Source organism: Berghia stephanieae, chromosome 3, assembly GCF_034508935.2.
Source record: "Berghia stephanieae isolate SIO BIC M18660-M18661 chromosome 3, UCSD_Bste_1.3, whole genome shotgun sequence".
Taxonomy (NCBI): domain Eukaryota; kingdom Metazoa; phylum Mollusca; class Gastropoda; order Nudibranchia; family Aeolidiidae; genus Berghia; species Berghia stephanieae.
Window position 1 is genome coordinate 69,945,874 of NC_088362.1, and position 19,332 is coordinate 69,965,205.

At 33.7% G+C, this 19,332-nt stretch overlaps 1 protein-coding gene across 1 annotated transcript in view; it reads right to left on the minus strand.

The window, feature by feature from the left end:
* Nucleotides 1-1,875: 1,875 nt before the first annotated feature.
* Nucleotides 1,876-19,332, minus strand: part of LOC144968330 (tumor susceptibility gene 101 protein-like) — a 28,130-nt gene continuing 10,673 nt past the window's right edge. Inside the window, exons 4-11 of the mRNA XM_078906590.1 lie at nt 18,864-19,027; nt 17,630-17,768; nt 16,050-16,364; nt 14,770-14,894; nt 13,589-13,681; nt 11,279-11,412; nt 9,174-9,276; nt 1,876-7,446 (exon numbers count right to left, since the gene is read on the minus strand). Of these exons, the coding sequence (XP_078762716.1) occupies nt 7,357-7,446; nt 9,174-9,276; nt 11,279-11,412; nt 13,589-13,681; nt 14,770-14,894; nt 16,050-16,364; nt 17,630-17,768; nt 18,864-19,027 (1,163 nt within the window). The 3' untranslated portion in view covers nt 1,876-7,356. The remainder of the gene's footprint in view (nt 7,447-9,173; nt 9,277-11,278; nt 11,413-13,588; nt 13,682-14,769; nt 14,895-16,049; nt 16,365-17,629; nt 17,769-18,863; nt 19,028-19,332) is intronic.

The window sequence follows — 19,332 nt, forward strand, 5'->3', positions numbered from 1 at the left end:
TGAGTAAAGAGCCTTTTCCAAGGACTCAACTATGCGCTGCCCAGAGTGGGGCTCAAACCCAAGTCCTTCCAATCCAAAGGCGAGTGTCATACCACTAGACCACATAGCCCCTCACATGAGACAAAATAAAAGTCAAATATGCAATGTGACCTACTTCCTTCATTTGGTAATATGCCAGTGTGCAAATGACAATAAAAATTTAATTTTTTAAAAAGAAACTTGAGTTCAGCTCAAATGTTTTATTGAAGACAATGGATACTGTTTGTTGTTTTGTTTTTTAAATTGCGTTAAATTAGAATTTCTAAATTTCTGCTTATTTCAACTTTATAATTTATTTTTTGCATTGAGTTCACCCTGATATAATACTGGTTTGAGTAAGTCGGCCAAAAATTATATTTGAAAGTCAATTTTCAGTGTCTGGTTGACCCTGACATTACGAATTATCTATTTGATACTAAGCTGCTAAATGAATATACAACAGCTTCAAAAATGAACAAAATACCAAACACGGAACACCTCGGCTCAAAACTTTCATCAGCCACATAAACACATTACTAAAAAACAAGATTGATGGCTAAATAGGTACTCCGTATGTCCTCTCTGTTAAGAAAAGGATTCCAAGATTTTTCTTCAAGAGAGACGAAGTTTTTGAGTAATTTTAAATTTGTTGTTGCTGAAGAAAGGTTTGTGACCTTAGTGTTCCATTGTTTGCTTGAATTTAGATTTTTAAAATCTTAACGCGATTGTTTTTGTTTGTGTTTTTAAAAGTTTTACAGTGTGTGCGACACTTTTAGGTCATTTCAGAACGAGTAAAAAGGAAGATAATGAGACAAAGTTCAAGATCTGAAATTAAAGAAGATTAAAGAAAAAGTAAGACCAATGGGACTGGTTCAAAAAGGGAACAGAAAATTCCATGAGCAATCTATTATTGTGCCTATTTTGACATTACCTAAGTCTCACCCAGGCAAGCAAAGGACTCTGCAATGATGGTTATACTCAAATGTTTACAATGTATTCAAAGCTAAAAGTGAAAATACAACTCATCATGGTTTCCTTGAACTCCCAACTCCTCAGGAATGCAAAAAAGTTAAAAGAAATCGTAGTTCGAGGAAACCGTGCCTTGCCATAACGATTTGGAGAGGGAGGGGGGGGGGGGGCAAAGTGGCTCAGTAGTTTGGTCTTTGCTTCGTATCTGAAAGATACCTAGTTCGAATCCACCCAAGTTCTTCCAGTCTTCCCTTGGAATATATCCTAAGTCAGATTTCAGCTTTGGGATAAATAAAGGGAACTTGTTTGAGTCTGCATGTGTATCATACAGTATACACATACCTGCAGTGTGTGACAGTCAATCTCACAGTAAATCATCAGAGGTCAAAATCACCTGGTGCATTAAAAAACCCTTTAATTCAATTTTTTTTTATTGGCTGAGTGAGATTAGTTTGAGGAAACCGTGTTCGAGGTAAAAATTATTTCGAGAAAAGAGTGGAATGATAAGAAAGAATCATAATGAAAAAATTTGGAACATTGTAATGAGTTCGAGGAAACCGTGTGTTCTGAGGAAATGGCACTCTAGTGTAGTACACAACAGAGAGATGATTTACAAAGAAAAAAAATTATCTCTAGGTGTACTGATAGCATGTCTGACTGGAAATCAGAAGGTATGAGGTTCAATCCCTGGTCGAGGTAGACTGATTTTTTTGGATGGTTATTTTCTTCTATTTTACTTTCTTGCTTTGTCTGGCACCATTTCATATACACTTGTTCAGATCTTTATCCTTCACCGGTGCCTGCTCCCTTATTTGCTAACCCAATGTAGATGTATTTAGAACAACAACTGAATTATTCAAATAAAGGATACACTCAATCAAAATGGAATACTTTTCAGATAATCTTTATTTAAACAAAGAGTCGATAATATGCTCTGGCTACAAAGCACATTTGGCAAATGTCAATTTTTAAAAACTGTATTGTAAGTCACATTTGTCTTGAATGTCTTGTTTATGATTACATGTTTTTAATTCTAAAAAAAATGCTTTTAAAAAAGGAATCATCAATAATTTTTTTTAAAATCCCAAATCATACAAAAAGACTTGTTTCTTAGATTTGAATGGGTACTATGTCTTAGTAAAAACTCCAAAGTGTCAAATTTTATAAAATTGAATTTGATTCATAAAATTATCTCAACATTCAATTTTAGCATTAAAAAATTTTTTTTTCACTAAATCATGCCAAAAAAAAAAAAGGCAACTTCTTGCTCTCTTTCATTGTCTCTGACATCTCATTAAGCATTTAGTATCTGTCCCATGACACAGAGAGTTATCATGTCATTCAAGATAACATGTTCCATCTTCCAAAAATAAAGGCAACATCGGGGTATGAAGAGACCCTACTAGAAAAATGCTAATACAGTGCAGACCCTAGATGCACACTTTTGAGAAGATTTTGAGATACAATGACACTAGTTTTCTATTGCGTTCAACTATACAGTCAAATTGGAAAATAGCTTAAAAGCGGATTGAAAACTAAATTGCAATTTATCAAAAATAAATAAATTAGTACGATAATCAACAAAAACCAAAAGTGCTTTTTGCCATTTCCATATCATGCATTAAAAAAGGCTTTGACATGATATTATCTCTACTGAAGATATTTCATAATCACATTTTTTGAATAGCATGAAATCTTTAATTATTTCATTTTGTGAAATGACTGATTAACCAAGACTATCCGGATTAAAAAGAATAAGGATGGTTTGGATATAAAACAAATAACATTTCGGCCTTTCACCACTGTGAAGGGAAGACAGACAGTTACAGAATTATTTCAAAATTGTTTGTCGTCTCCTGACAGAGATCAAAAACCAAAAATTTATGTAAGATCATATCAGCACCAGGCTAAAGGATGCTGATGAGTATCTGATCTGACAGTGATGCAGACGCCCAAGAGTAAAGAAGACAAAGTAGCATTTTTCAAGAGAACAGAAGTAGGTCCATCAGCAATCTGTCCTTTTCTCTAATTGGAGACCATTCTAAAATCTAATTCAGACAGTTATTTATCTGATCATAAGCAATATACTCAAAAGATTATTAAATACAAAGCAAAAGCTAACAAGTGAGCACGAAACTATAGAAATGTTCCCTGTTTTCTTGTGTTATGAAAGACCCTAGCCAAGGCAAATCCAAATTATAGTCTTATTCTGAGACAAGGACAGAAAACCAGATGGACGGCAAAAGACATGTAGAGGGATAGAAGAACAACCAAAAGGTTACTTTCTTCTACGGTTGCAAGAGGAGACATGGCCTCAAGTCAACCAACTTAATTATGAGACACTAATGGGTCTATTGAAGTAAGATGACGTAACTGGTTACAAATATGTCCCACAATTGTATGAATAATGAATTATTTTGACTCACACGTGATGCCATACATCAATCTAAATAAGCAGGATGAATGGTTGTCAGATGATATTCAGTTTGCAAGACAGCGTGGCAATGTCATCTAAACTTACATTATTGATGTCTGACTCATTAAATGCAAATACCACATGAAATTTTTTAAAATCCCTACCATTAACCCACCTATGACATGACACACGACACCCGTTAGGTGAAAATGGAACATCAACAACTCAATTTTAAGAGGGGACATAGCTCCAAGTCACCCACTGAATTGGTGTGACACTAACAAAATCTGTTGAAGTAAGATGAAACTGGTGCGGTTTTATGTTTGAATTTGGTTTTAAATAAATTGGAAACGCATCGAGCACTTTATAACGAAAAGTCCCAGAGCCTCCAATGAAATTTGAAATGTGAACATGAGATGCAAAGGCTGATGATTTATCATTTGCCCCATTACATTCAGGTTTAGATTTGGTCTAAGATAAAATAAAAAAAAAACTGTATTGACAATTTGAGTCAGACACCCACAAAATTGACATTTAAATGACTTCATCAAAACACTTACAATGACAGGACTGCTTGAAACAGCATGATTTTAATAATTTGGTATTAACATTGATTGCAGTAATCAGAGGTGATCGATTTCATCTAAACATTTACATTTTGTAATAAATACAATGAAAAAAGGACAACTTTTCCCCCATTCTCACAATATATTTATAGGTAAAGAAAGCACACAGGAACTATTGTAAGGCTTGCATAATAATATACATTAATTTAACATAAACAACGAACATATAATATATATATTCTGTTAGCATTAATTAAAAACCTTTTATAATAATATTTTAGAAAAGAAATGAAAAAAAACCGAACTATTGTCGTACTTATATGCCAATGTTATCAATTCACCTCTACAAATGAGCATTTTTCTGATAAAGCATTTGAGTCTTACTCTATGCATGTGAGACGCAAAACTCTAAAACGACTATAAATTTCTGCCATGCGGAAATACCTCTAGAGGTAAAAAAGACATCATTAAAATATAGAATAGTGTAAAAGGGCAAAGCGCTTTGATGCAAAAATCTTAATTATTTTGAAAAACAATTATCATACACTAACATATCTGCATGACTCTTTTAGGAAATTTAAAATATGAATTTGTGAACCCATACAAAACACCCAACCTGTACATTAAATGCCTATAATCCGGCCATTGAAATTCATTTTTTTTAAAAACAATGAAAGAAAAGTATTTTCCATATGTGTGTATCCATTCATTCCTTGGAGACATTTATAAAATGTTCACTAAAAAAAAAATAAAAAATATAAAAGTGAATGAGTGTTTTTTTCAGTCTAAAATATTTAATAAAATCTTCCTTGATTCATATTTTTTTCATATTTAGAGCTGTTATATTCCTTTCTGTCCAATACTTGTTCATGAAGCTTCAGGTAGTATTAAAATTTAAATTATTTTATGCATAAAAATTATATATAACCAAGGGAATTAAACTATTAATTAAAAAAAAACATTTTAACAACTATTTAAGATGCATTTTTGTGTGTGGAATACTTTAATATCTCTAGTAAAGTTCAAAAAGCTACCTGCAAACAAGATCCATGTACCACTTTGAGAATCTCGATACGCTATCACTAAGAACTAAAAAAGAAAAATATTTTTTTTTAAAAAGAAGAAAAACACTCAGTGGTATTCAGTAAATTCATAGGTTCTGTTTTTATGGTGACAATGATGATTGAATGGATAAAGCATCATGCCATGCATGGCAGACCTGCCATAGTAATTATCGTTGTAATTTTAAAATGCCTTAAAATTGATACAGCTCTCTCAGAGTAAAATAAAAATATTGAACCAGTTTTATTCACATAGCTGCTTTCATAAATCAGAATCTGGAGAAAAAAAAATCCAATTTTGTCCCCACCCTCCCCCTTATCAAAAGCCTGCATCTACCAATTAGAACTGTATAAATAGCAAGTCGCTGGTTATCCTTCACAGTCTTCAAATTTTTAGTTTATAATGAAAGAGTTGTAAACAGGACTTTCATCAAACATCCACATTATCAACTTAAAAGAAGGAGAGTAAAGAATTCATCTACCATTTTAATTTGGTATCATGTAAGTCTGACCGATGCTAAAAAATTGAATTTAAAGTCGAAATCATAAAATCTGAATGCTTTTCTTATGGGGTTTAAATATAGCTCTTTAAAGTGGTTAAAACTTAAAATTTTGTAAATTTGATTATTTTGATTTTAAACTCACTTCTCTCATCTGGCTCATTGTTACACAATACCAGATAGACTTTGTGGGTACAATTACCATTTGTGTCCCCTTCCTTTATTCGCATAACAGAAATTATGTTGAACAGTACAGATTCAATCAGCATACCTTATTCAGACTTAATCTAAATATCAAATTACAAATTATAATGCAAAATTTGCTGCTTGAAGCTCCTAAAAAATAAATAACAACAATAAAATGGAATGGAAGCATTAATCTAATTCAATTTGACTTTGTAAATTATATTGAAGCTTCCATTCCATTTCATTATATTCATTTCAAAATATACATGTTGACTTTAGACAATATAAATAGTTCACATATCTTTTATAATTTTTGCATGGACTAAACCATTATCTATTTTTATTAAAAAAGAACAGAAATGGAAATTTATGATGTGCAATAATAAGTACATGATGGTCGTAGAAGCAAAGAAGATTTAAAGACCTTAGCACAAAACTTGAACAAAAATTACATCGGAAAACTGCCCTACTCTAACAAAAACAAAAACATTTACCCAAATACAAGTCTCAAACTTAACACTTCTTCGACAAGTGAAGTTTGAGACTTTTGGACGAAATGGGAATAATCTTAATTTATCAATATAGTTGAATTAAGTGTTTTGACATAAAACAAAAAAAAGTGTTTTGTCAAAGTGCGGAAGAATAATAATTATATTATACAACATTTGTATAGCACACAACCATGACTAGGTCATGCTCTATGAGAATGGTATGGATAACATGTTATTTGAGTAAAAATAATGAATAAAGTACTTCCGTTCCATACTGACATTCTTCTCAGGTCATTTAACTATACTGAATATATTTCTTTTATGTGGAATATCGATATACAAAACAATTCACTCGTTGATACAACACAGATGTTGCAACTTGAAATGCTCAAAAAGCTAAAAAAAATTATGAAGTTGAGTGTAGACTTCAATGTGGTTGGCAAATATATAAATTGTCTTTGCCAATTAAATTGTAGGTTCATGCAACTTCATAAATAGTTAAATGATAACATAAATATAAGAATTAGGATTTATGGGTTGTTGCACAATCTCAGACTAAAACAATTAATGTAAACTTGAACCCTGCCTGGAAAATAATACTACAGACCTGCCTACATGGGATTTTAAAATTTACTCGAATGTTTCACAACACTGGCAGTTTTCCTCAATATGGCCAAGCCTTCAACGACCTTTATCAATCTGCAATATCTTACAACATAACAAAGAGATATGATATGCAATATAAATTCATATCCTGCCCTCATCAAACCACGTTCCCAAAATAATGGAATTTACGCCACATAAGGCAGGTCTGTAAATAACAAAAACAAATCACAAACTGAGAGCTAAATGCATTCCACACATTATATGTAGGTTATTGCTGTATCAAGTCATTTTTGCCAATTCATGCCGAGAGAAATATAATTCTTTAAAATTAGGTAGTTTGACAAAAACAAACAGCATCCTGTAATGTTACAAAATTTGGCACTTTGTAACAGTTTGGTAATAAAGGTATGTATTTCAATGAGCACTCTATTTGCCATAGCATATTCATAAATAGCACATTAATACCTATCACTGTCATTAACATTATTCCCTATCACCTTCATCAATCCTATGCAACATAAAGGTTGTAGTCCTCACCACAAATCAAGCCAAGGGAGGTAGTCCAGCCTTTTCCCGACACTTCTGAATGGTTGCCCTGAGAATGAATTGCCTCCTTGACAATTCACGAACACGCTGTTGAGTGGAAAGAAATGTCGAATTTTTACATGACAATATCTTCACTGTGGCTTAAGGCTTAATATAGATCTTTCATCAATGAGATTAAAAATTTATGACCTACTATTTATTTATTCATTTAAAAAAAAATTATTTTATTTAAAAAAAACAAAAAAAACAAATCCTTCAGACTCATCAGCAGCTTGTATCTCCCTTTATGATCTATGATGGCAATGAGAAAATAAAAACATTACTGCTAACCACATATAATTATGAATGAACAATATTCATCCCACTACACCAGTCTCTGTCAGAAGAAAATAGTTCTTTGTTTTAGGGAAGATACTTAATAGAGACAATTTCTAAAAAAATATTTGGGGGGGGGGGGGGTGTGGCTTTCTGTTGTCTTTACATCAATGCCTTTTAAAAGATAGAGTATTTTCTTTTTTTTTTTTAATGTCTATCCTTAGATCCTATACAACAACAAAATCTGCAAAGTAAGATTTTAAGACTTGCTTTGTTGAAGCAGATTAATAAGTGATGATGATGATGATGATGTTGATACCTAGCCTGGAGAATTGATATATCTTAACAAGTAGATTTTTAAAAATGTGTGTTTGTCTTACTTCTTTTTCAAAAAGAAAAAAAAATAATGGAAGACATGTATTTGGATTAATTTTAAGTCTTATTCTTGTCCTTTGTGGGGCAATTATTTTTTTACACAGATATTGCTGACTGAAAGACAAAACAGAGCTCGGTGACAATAGGTGAGACAGCCAATAAGATAAACCTCCCATGCTCTTTATGGACGGGATGAGCTGTTGTATGAGGATTAAAATACAAAGCGAGTTGTTGCATAAAATGGAAATATTGTGTATGACAATATTTATGTGATAGTATAGAAACAAAAATATATCAAATTGAACTAAACAATGTTGGGCGGATTGACAACATCAAAGGACAAGATGGTCCCAAAAAAAAAAATGTCATTGCCAGAGAACATAGTACCATTTCCATCACATTTTTCTTCTTTTCTTAATAAAAGTATCAAAACCACAAGGCAGTTTTTGTAATGTTGTAGACCAAATTTGGTTGATCTACTGCTATGCAGGTGGTCTTGTGGTATGGCATTCGCTTTCAGACCAGTAAGTCCCTGCTTTGAGTTCTGCTATGGGTGGTACAAAGTTGAGACCTTGGAAAAGGTTCTTTACTCTCATTCTTTTACCTCAAATATACAATGATTACCTGGCAAGACTCTCTTGAAAAAAAATTGTAATAGTGCCTCACAGGCATCATGTCTTGTCCTATATGTTCAGTGTTGCTGTCAGTTTCCGACCCCTTACATTAAGTGGATAAAAGCACACGTTTTAAGTTTAAGTTTGATCATAAGAGACAAAAGGGAGATAATTTCAAAATGGGTGCCAGTGTTTGGACAGCTTTATTCTAATTAAACCATAAAATATTATCATCAGGAAAAGATGACTATGTGGATAAGGCAGTGCTTAATCACCCAGAGCACTCACGTTTTATTTCCTTATGCAATGAGCTAGATTTCATCCCTGTTGCTCATATTACAAGGTTCGACTACGGTTGAGGCCTATGTAATTTTAGTCTCATCGCCAAATGAACCACAAGGACAAATTTCCACATGGGATCAATAAAGTGAATTTATTATTTTATCATCAATATCATTGCCATAATTGATTGGGTAAACTGTTAAAAAAACCCAACTTATCTTAACTTACTTTTAAAAATGACTCTAATTCTATAACATTTTTACGTAATCCTTCACCAAGGTAGTATATAGCATCCTCTATCGCCTGCTCTTCAGCAAATGCCTCTAGAAGTCTGAAATATCAAATAAAATGGAATAATTGAGCACATGACAGAAAATATATATTTAAAAAATCAAATTGACAAAAGTTTAAAGCTTTTAATATTGAAGAATGTGAAGTGCTTAGAATCTTTCAAGAACAATAAAAGCAAACTGTTTCTCATTTATCAACAAGGGAAAATAATGGAGACCACAAAAAAACCAAAAAAAACCCAACAAAACCCAGGAAAATAACCTTAATTTAGATACCAGTTCAATATGGGACTATATTGTCTAGTGGTACAGTAGAACATGAAAGTAACGTACTCGGAAATAGCGAGTAAAATCTAAATCCCCGTTTTTGTCTCTTATTTGAGTCAATAAAATTAGCATGCAAGTAGCGAGTATGAAAAAGAGGTCAACTCGGAAATAACGAGCATTTCCTGCCCCAGCCTAGGACTTCGAACGAAGTAAAGCAAAACACCAGACAAGGGCGATTTAAATATTTTTAACCTAGCTTCTTTTCTTTTATTTTTCGTTACAAGTAATATTACATATAAGCCTAGTCTAGAGTACATAATAGGCGAAACAAATTTGGATGGGGGTTGGGTGTGTGTGTTTGTGTGCGTGTGGGGGTCAATTATTCACCCAATGTGGTGCCGCGCGAGGTAAGCACTGGCAGCCAACATGTCAACACGCCTCACTTCGCAGCATCGGTCAGCGAGTCGCATTCGTTAACGAACGACACGATCAGCGAGAGAGGGGAGCATGGAACCATCCTTTCAGTGGGTCAGTGATTGAGTGATGCGCTTGATTACTTCATCAAACATGCCTAGTGCATACAGACACTCGCACACACACATACACGAAATCTTGATGGAAATGGAAGGGGCGGATCAACTTCAACCTGTGACCATCATTACGTAGTTAACGGAGGCCGTGTTCAACCCCGCCCTCACCCCACTTTATCCACACACAGCCATTTGTACGCACGCGCGGCACACACACACAAACACACACACACATTGTCTTTCCATATTTTTGTACGGCCGAGTGACCTTTCCTGGCAACTCTGGAATAGCGAGAACTCGGAAATACTGAGTAATCAGGAGTGGACCCGTCGAACTCGCTATTTCCGAGTTCTACTGTATGACATTAACTTTCGGGCCACAAAGTCCAGGGTTTAAGTTACGCTCTGAGTGGTGCATAGTTGTCCTTGGAAAAACGTCCTTAATCACATTTTCTTACCCTACTCAGGTTATAATGAGTACACCTGGCCATTTACAGCATTGTCTCTGATGGAAAAATTGTAATATTGCTTACCAGGCATCATGTCTCATCCTTCATGTTAAGTGTTAATGTTGGCTAGGGACCACTTGTAAAGCATTTTGAGCATGTTTAGTGGATATCGCGATACAGTATATAAATGATCATTACATCTGATAATAAATATAAAGTACAAACAAATGTTGACATGTAGCCCAGAGCCAGAAAAAAAACTCACCACCTTCCTCTTTTCATTATATTTACTAAGTCAGCCAAATTGATAAATATTGAAAGAAAAAAAAAATTGTAGTACATCCTTGATGGTAAGATATCAATATTGTTCATAATGTTTATATTAGCTAGTAAATTATCTAATTTGAATATAATAAGTCTGTAATGTTATGTTGGATATTAGGTATTCAACCTGTGGATCTTGAGGGATCGGTGCTTTTCTGGAAAATGTTTTCCTTCTACTCTAAGTTCTATTAACAGGTTATTGATCAGTGCTATGGATTCATCATCAGCCCACAAAGAGTAGGCAGCCCTTTACATGACTGTTTTCTGTAGAAGTAAACGAACAATGATTGCTTGCTACCCTTTGGATAGGGTGCTGGTCTACAGCAAAAAAAAATTCTCTCTTTTATCAAATTTAGACCCAGGCCAATTGCATAGGGGACAAATAATGATCCTGATGCTTTTGTGAAGCAGGTGCTTTACCATCGGGATCATTGCTTTGAATAAGAAGTGGTTATAAACTCCAGTATTTCTTACTGTCTGTATAGAGGAGTAGTGGTGACCACAGCCTCATCAATGTTGACCTCATCATTGTCCTCCATTTTTTGGATGGCTTCTTTAACTTCCTTGTCTTTCTCTGTCAACAAATTAATGTTTCTTGTTATCTCGTCCTGAAATCATGAGCAAGAAGCAACAATAAGTATTAAACAATTAGATAAATGATTATAATAATAATGATTCAAACAATAATAATAATATAATAATAATAATAATAATAATAATAATAATAATATAATAATAATAATAATAATAATAATAATAATAATAATAATAATAATAATAATAATAATAATAATAATAGTAATAACAATACTAATATATTCATATCACCCCAATGCTGAGTTGCCACAACTCTATGCTCACATTGAGAAGAGAGTATATCATTCGTGCTACACATGACAATTACACATATCAGATGTAGGCTATATATGTACCGAATTCCAAAAGTTCTGTTCAAAATTCGATGTGAGTTGCAATCTTTCATAACACATTGTTACACGTTTTCTATAGTTACGATGAGTTTCCCCACACAATTATTCAGCCACTGTGTTGTCTTGAGAAATGAGAGCAACTCACCCAGTCATGCCAAGTGGTAAAGTTGATAGAATCGTATTTTGACTTATAAAACAAAACCGTTTTCATCCAGTGTGTTGTTTTTAACATAAAACACAGTGAGTAAGCGATCCAAATGCAATATTGATTTTAAAATTTTAATGAAAACTTTTATTGTGGCTTCATTATTCATCGTGGTGAAGTTAGATAATTCAGTGCGTGATCGTGCAATTGGTATGATTAATTCTGGAATTGAAGTTTCTGTTGTTTCCAGCCATTTTGGTGTGTGTAAAAAGACAATCTGGTTCAATAAAAGACAGTCCAAGAAGTGCCAGGCCAAGGGCGACAACCAAGAGAATGGACCGGTGGATTTTACACCAACATATACAAAACAAGTGCAGTCACTGCCAGGAATGTAGGTCTGTCTAAGAACACGGTTTTAGGAGATTTTGTGATGAAATTCCTATTGAAATATGTTTTAGAGCCTATTTCAGGAAAAACGAAAAAGTTGAGTACTAGATTTAAGGGATTGAGAAGGATCATAACGGTATAAAAGATCAGATAGATAGGAGAATGTCATTTGGTTAAAATGTTTAAAACACAAAAACAGAGATCTTTTATACCTCTGCTTGACAGGTAACCAGTGAAGTGTCAAAACAGCTGAGTGACACGATCGTTCTCCCTCTTTTTCAAAATGATTTTGGCAGAGTGATTTTTTATACGTTGGAGCCTATCAAGCAGATAGTTTGGAATTTTATAAATCAAAGCATTGCAATAGTCAAATCTAGAAAATTTGAAAGCTGAATCAAGAGTTTTAACAAAATCCTAATCTAAAAACCTAACAATTATTTGTAATTAATTTTTTTTTGAAAAAGAGAAGAAAAATCATGTCAAACAGCTGTTTTGACACTTCACTGGTTGCCTTTTGAGCAGAGCTATACATAAGATAGCTGTTCTTGTTTTTTTTGGATTTTTAAAATGTATTTTAAATATTGATGATGCCTTGTTCATGCTTTTATTGTTTTAATATTGGTTGACTTGCCTCGCAGTGTTCTTGTAACCTAAGTAAACAATGTCTAGTTGTTTTTTAATCGTTTTGCGGTTTCGAAGAAAGGCGCTATACAAATATGTTATAATTATTAAATTGCCCAGTTCTTTTAATTTCAAAATACAAAGTTTTACATAAGCTATCAATGTGATTCCTCATGGTGAGCTTGGAGTAAAAAAAAAAACCCTCAAATTTTTAACTTTGTCAACAGAATAAAGTTTTTCATTTTCAATAACCAAAAAAGAATGATCATGCTGTTTGAAAGATTTTTAGGGTCATAAAATAGAATTTGCGATTTCTTCATTCATTTTAAATTTATTTATGACCATCCAGTTCTTTACATTATTATATGATGATTAAGACGACTCTTAACCTGTCAAAATATCTTTAGCTGACACTTCGTTTTGGGGTCATTTTCATTGATTGAATCTTGAAGTAAATTTTTCTGGTCAAAACGGGAAAAAAAGGTGTCTTGTCATTGTGTACAGGCAGCATACATCACATATGGAGACACTGATTAACCTGCTTGTTAAATTTGGTTAGATGCATGTAGATTTCTAGCAATTTTCCACATTTTACATATATTGTATTACCATTAAGAATCGATTACTGTTGCCTGATAAAGAGGATTTCAAGCCCAAATGTTTTCCTTGTAACATATCATATTCTTTATATTTAGAGTTTACCTTTTCTCTCTCTAGATCAGAAATTATAGACTCAAGCTTCTGTTTTCCTGATGTCAAATCTTTCTGTGTCTTTGACAATACATCCATCTCAGCCTGGATAACACAGAAAACAAAGTAATTCAAATGAAAGTGAGTGAATTTATATAGTATACCATCATGATTCTAAACAAGATTCAAGAAAGACAAACACTGCCATCACATGTGATACGGTAGATTTCAAGACTCAGGCCTAACCTCAACTTTAATGTTAACATTTCTTTAACAGATGAGAATTTCTACTTCAAACTATGACAGCCTAGTGGTTTATTTAATGGTAGAGTTTCATACAGTATGCAACACCAATCACATTCTTTCCTTTAATGAAATATTTTCCAGCCTATTTAGACTACAAACCTGCCAGACCCATCAACTAATCTGTATATATTTGGAAAAAATAAATTCAAATTAACACAAAACAAAGATTTCTGCCTATATTTCTACAAACTGTAGCTTAGAAATGCTTTAGAATTGATGTAGGGTAATTCAGTTTGGTATCATTTAACCCATTTCTTACCAACAACACAAATCAATTTATCGCTAAATTTTTAGTGAACAAAAAAACAAACAAATTTGGCCAAATTTGACTCCAAAAAGATCTGTACAAATCAATTAAATCTGTATAAGTGGCAGATCTGAGAGAACATTTCTCATAATCCACATACAGGGTTGCTGATACAGGGGGCAAAACACATTGACTGACCCCTCTCTTGACACTTAGCTCTAGTAAAAAGACAGTACGTACCTCCTTTTCAATAAATGCTATGACATTATAGTTAAGGATAGCAATTATTCAAGTGTGATCTTACTTCTAACACTTGTGGCCTGGTGCTTACTGAATGGGGGGTTCCTTGTCTAATTTGGCCTTCATTCGTCCAGTGATTGGATAATATAAGGAACTTGTTTTTGTTTAACTTACTGAATCCAATAAATATAAGTAAAATCAGCAACTCTGAGAATTACTAAATTATTCAATATGTTGTGGTTTTAACTCAATTGAAAGCAATTTTTACTTATAAATTTCTTTCAACATAATAGGTATACTCTGGTCTCCGGCTCCACAAATCCATAATCCTGAAAAGCAAAACATTCTTATTTTTATGACTTGATGTGTTCTTATTCCATTGAGGGTTTTTGTTACTTACTTGGGCTTGAGCAAATGTCTCCTTCAATCGTCGTCTCATCTTGTCTTCCACAGCTGAGAGCAATGATGCCCGTATATCAGCCTCAGACACAGTGCCTCCACGAGTGAGCTCCGGCCTTTCACCACCTGATGTGAATATAGATAAAAATTTAGCTCACACTTTGTTATCATTTAAAGTCTTTCATTAGTTTAATAAATGTTGCCACAATTTTTAGGCTAAAAGAAAAATAATAGCAAATTCACAAAGCAGGATTTTCTTATCTATTTCCTTCCTTTAAAATCAGAAATATAATATTTATTAAATTTTGAGAACATAAGACTACTTTATATGTCCCAATGTTGCATATTAATGACACATCCTTTTTCTATTACTCCATCCCTCTATATGATGATTATGTTTTTGCTTGCTGACTGAAGATTCTAAATTCACTTCCTAACATTAGTTGTATTAGAATATGCGTGTGCTGATTTGGCTAAACCCGTCGGATGTCATTCAATCTAGTTTTAAGATATAATTTTCGAGTTTTCTCTTCATCATTTTTATTATCCTTCCAACTACATTTGCACGAAAGGATTTTATAATTTGAAGATTTATAGATAATTCAATTTAGTTTTTTTTTCTACTAATCCCTATGATGAAGTATATATGTATATCTTGTCTTTAAAAGCTATTTTCTCTGTTTAAAAATTTGTTGACCCTCCTCCCTTCCCTAAAATTAAGATAATAACGAAATCCTAACCTCTTTCTGTCCAGAAATGATGCTTCTGTTTAAAAATATAAGAATATGTAATTCAAATTTTTCAGACATCCAACAGGTTTTGCCAAATCACCACACATATATGTCCCACTTTATTGCAACATTGTAATTATATCTAAAGAAAAGACATTTTGTTTATAAACTGCAATAGTCTAGTCTAGTTCTAGTCTGAACCCGTTTTGGCTGTGGAGTAATATTGACTGACTATCTAAAGATATTAAGGAGACTGATCTGTCTCAACTTATTTCTTGATCCTTTGGACTTACTGAGCTTTTGTATTATTATCTTTACAAATAGTGAGCGCCAAGTCATGAACAATTCATGGTCGCTCTGAGCGCATACAACATGATGCAGCCCTTGTCGAAGAAGAAGAAGAACAGCAACAACAATTTGTACAAGATTATATCAGAAGCGTTATATGTTGATAATAAAAATTTAATTGGATTTTCATTATCTTTCTCAAGGAATAAATTATGAAATTGGCTGAAGTGGGATTTGCAGAGTGAGTCAATATTGTACTTACCAACATTATTAGCTGGATAAGGAGTATGGCTGTTGTACTGGTTGGTGTTTGTAGGGTACCCTGCTGCTGTTGGAGGATAGGGTTGTCCAGGAATAGGAACCCCTGGGTATGAAGAGGGCGGGTTGTTGGATGGTGGGTACGGGGTAGGGAAAGAGCTGTTCTGGGTTGATGCGGGGTAAGGCGGATAATGGGTACCTCCTGGATAGGATGACCCAGCACTTGGATAAGCAGGGTAGGGAGTCTGACTGGGGTATCCTTGCATTCCTGGGGCTGCCCCGGGGTACGGCGGGGGGATGCCTGGCATTGGCATACCAACTGAAGCAAAATATTGATAGTAATAAATACCATGATTATAAATGATGATGATAATAAGAATAATATTCCCTCCATTCATCCCCAAGGGGAAATTTGTCTCTGGACTCTATTCCAAGGGAAGACTGGCAAAACCAGGCATCGGCCATAAAACCATTGAAATTGAGCTAGGACAAGCTAGTCGCACCCTGTATCTTTCAGGTACAAAGCAAAGAGCATCCTGTTGAACCACACTGCCCCAGAATAGAGTGGGTTAAACCTTAAAGAGAGAAACCAATAGGTATCACAACTCTAGGATATTATGCCATAATTTTATGCCATGGTCATGCCATTAAAACAAAATAGTATAAATAAACAATTTTGTTTGATTTGGTTGTTTTAGGGATTTTACAATGCGAGTGACACTTGTAGGTCATTTCTGTCCCAGTAAAAAGGAAGATAATTGGGAAAAAGTTGTAGATCTAAAGTTAAAAGCACCAAAGAAAAAGTCAAGACAAACGGGACTAGTTGAAAAAGGGAGCAGAGGATGATTCCACGACAATTCCATCAATGTGTCTGTTTTGATATTACTTAACACATCCAGACACCTGCAAAGTATCCCGCTATGAAGGATACACTCTAATATTTACAAAGTATGATATATTAAAAATGAAAAAACTGATTTATTTTGGAAAATATATTAACTCTAAAAAAAAAAGAAACAACTATGCAATTGACTGCATCTCTCTCCCCATCAGGACCAGGTAAGGGCCAAGCAATCTCAATCAAGAACAAAGACAGCGAGCAACATGGAAAGTAAAAACAGACTTTTTAAAATGGAAATGCTTCCTTTCAATCAGTAAAATTTGTGTTAAAAAGGTTATGAAATTCATACAGTTAAATTATAAATAGTAAGGGTCTTGACAGCTCATTTGGTAGTTAATACACCTGTATAATAATGGGACCATTAGCGGTCCTGGGCGCAGACGAGATTTTTTATTACCCTCTGTCCACCTAGATGTGAGTGGGTAGCAGGTTATGGTCAAATCTGCCAAAAAGCAAGCAACCTTTTTAAACAATATAGAAATGGGGATGGATAGCTTCATGGGCCTTGTTGCTATATTGGACAAATAATTTAAGAAAAATGGAAGAGACATAACCTCTTCATATGAAATGTTCATTGATTATAATAGAAGTGATTATTATGAATTATATATCATCCTTCCAATAAAAACAGACAACCTGACCAAATATCAATAATGAAACAAAACAGTCTTTTATTTTCTCACCTCCGGGATTGGTAGGGTATGGAGTGGACCCTGGATAAGATGGACCCGCAGGTGGTCTCTGGCTCTTGGAAAAGACAGGACATTCCTCTCCAAACGTGAATGTTAAAATCTGTATCAGACTAAGGAGGTCTGAAGATGGCTGCAAAGACAGGGGGAAAAAAAACGTAAACTTAAAATAATAAAATGTAACAAATGTAAAAAAAAACAAAACAAATATCATAGAGATATCAATAGATCAAAACCAGATAAACAGGGATGCCTTTTGCTAAAATAAAAAAAGCTGTACTTTGGTTGTTTAAAGGCTTCCCTTTCATTGCCTTTAAACAACCAAATGCTTCTATCTTTTAAAAAAATCGTCACTAATAATACCAAGGTCAGCCGGAAGATTTCAAATCGCCGGTAGCCGGAGAAAGGACATCCTTGAATATAGTCAGATAAAATACAAACTAGGCAGTCTGTGTATCAAATTTCAATATGTCCCCTTCACACCTTTTTCTGAAATAAGTTGTTTATGGAGCATTCTACCTGCAGACATCAAGATTTAGCTATGTCAAGATCTGGAACACATCACTTGTAAAACCTGTTAAATTATAGACAAGTTCAGCGGCAGAACAAGGGTGTTTTAGAGTCGAAATTAATAATAAATGAGTCACAATAGTTCTAGTTCTTCATAGTGAAAAATATATGTATGCTAAGTTTTGTTTTAAAACATGTTTATAATTGTGACTCTTTTAGATTATTTCAGCACCAGTAAAGTTTTAAAATTCTACATATAAACAGTTTTTTTTAAAAAGCACTCCAGAAAAAGTAAGACAAAAGGGACTGGTACAAACAGGTAACAGAAGTAGATTCCAAGGGTAAACATCGATGTGCTTGAGTTTAAGATCACCGAAAAGTTATATGCAGACACAAGCCCAGGATCTGACGAAGAGGAATACGTTCAAATGCTCACAATAAATTAAATACAAAACAAAAAACTATAACAGTAAACAACAGAGATTTACAAGGAAACAAAAAACCATCTCCCAAAATAAATAATATACATTTAACTGTTTCCCTCTCAAATAAAAACTCCAGACAAGGACAAGACAAAACCAATAGATATATAATAGACAGAAAACAACCTTGAAAAGGAATACAGATTCAGGAAGATAGAAGACAGTGAGAGTAACCTCCATGGCCACCATGGGAAGTCAAGAGACCCCCACACCAGTATGCTTAAATCAAAACTCACATATTTCCATTCTGTGATGTAAGGCATATCAACTTTTCCATTAGCATCAACATATCGTCCTGGTTTTATCTGCATAGTGGACGTGGGTCTGACATAGACAATGGGAGGGTTGTAAGGATGGGTATCCAGGATCCATGCCTCAATGGGGATGTTATATGTACTACCTGAATGACAAAGAACATAAAATATAGTTTATACAGTCCGTCAGTGCTCGGTATCAAGCAAACCACCTGGAAGTTATAAAGAGCAAAATCTTTTCAACTACAAAAAAAAGATGATACACTGTCCCGCTCGGCCACTTACATTTTACTTTTCACATGCTAATGTTGTTTTTGCATCAGATTTACAATTGAGCTAACTTCGTATTTTTCAATTTACATGTTCACTAGGCACTTAAAGAGTGAACTTTGCTAAGGCCTGATGAATATACTCATTTGAGGAATGCATAGCCTAACATGATTGGGCAGAT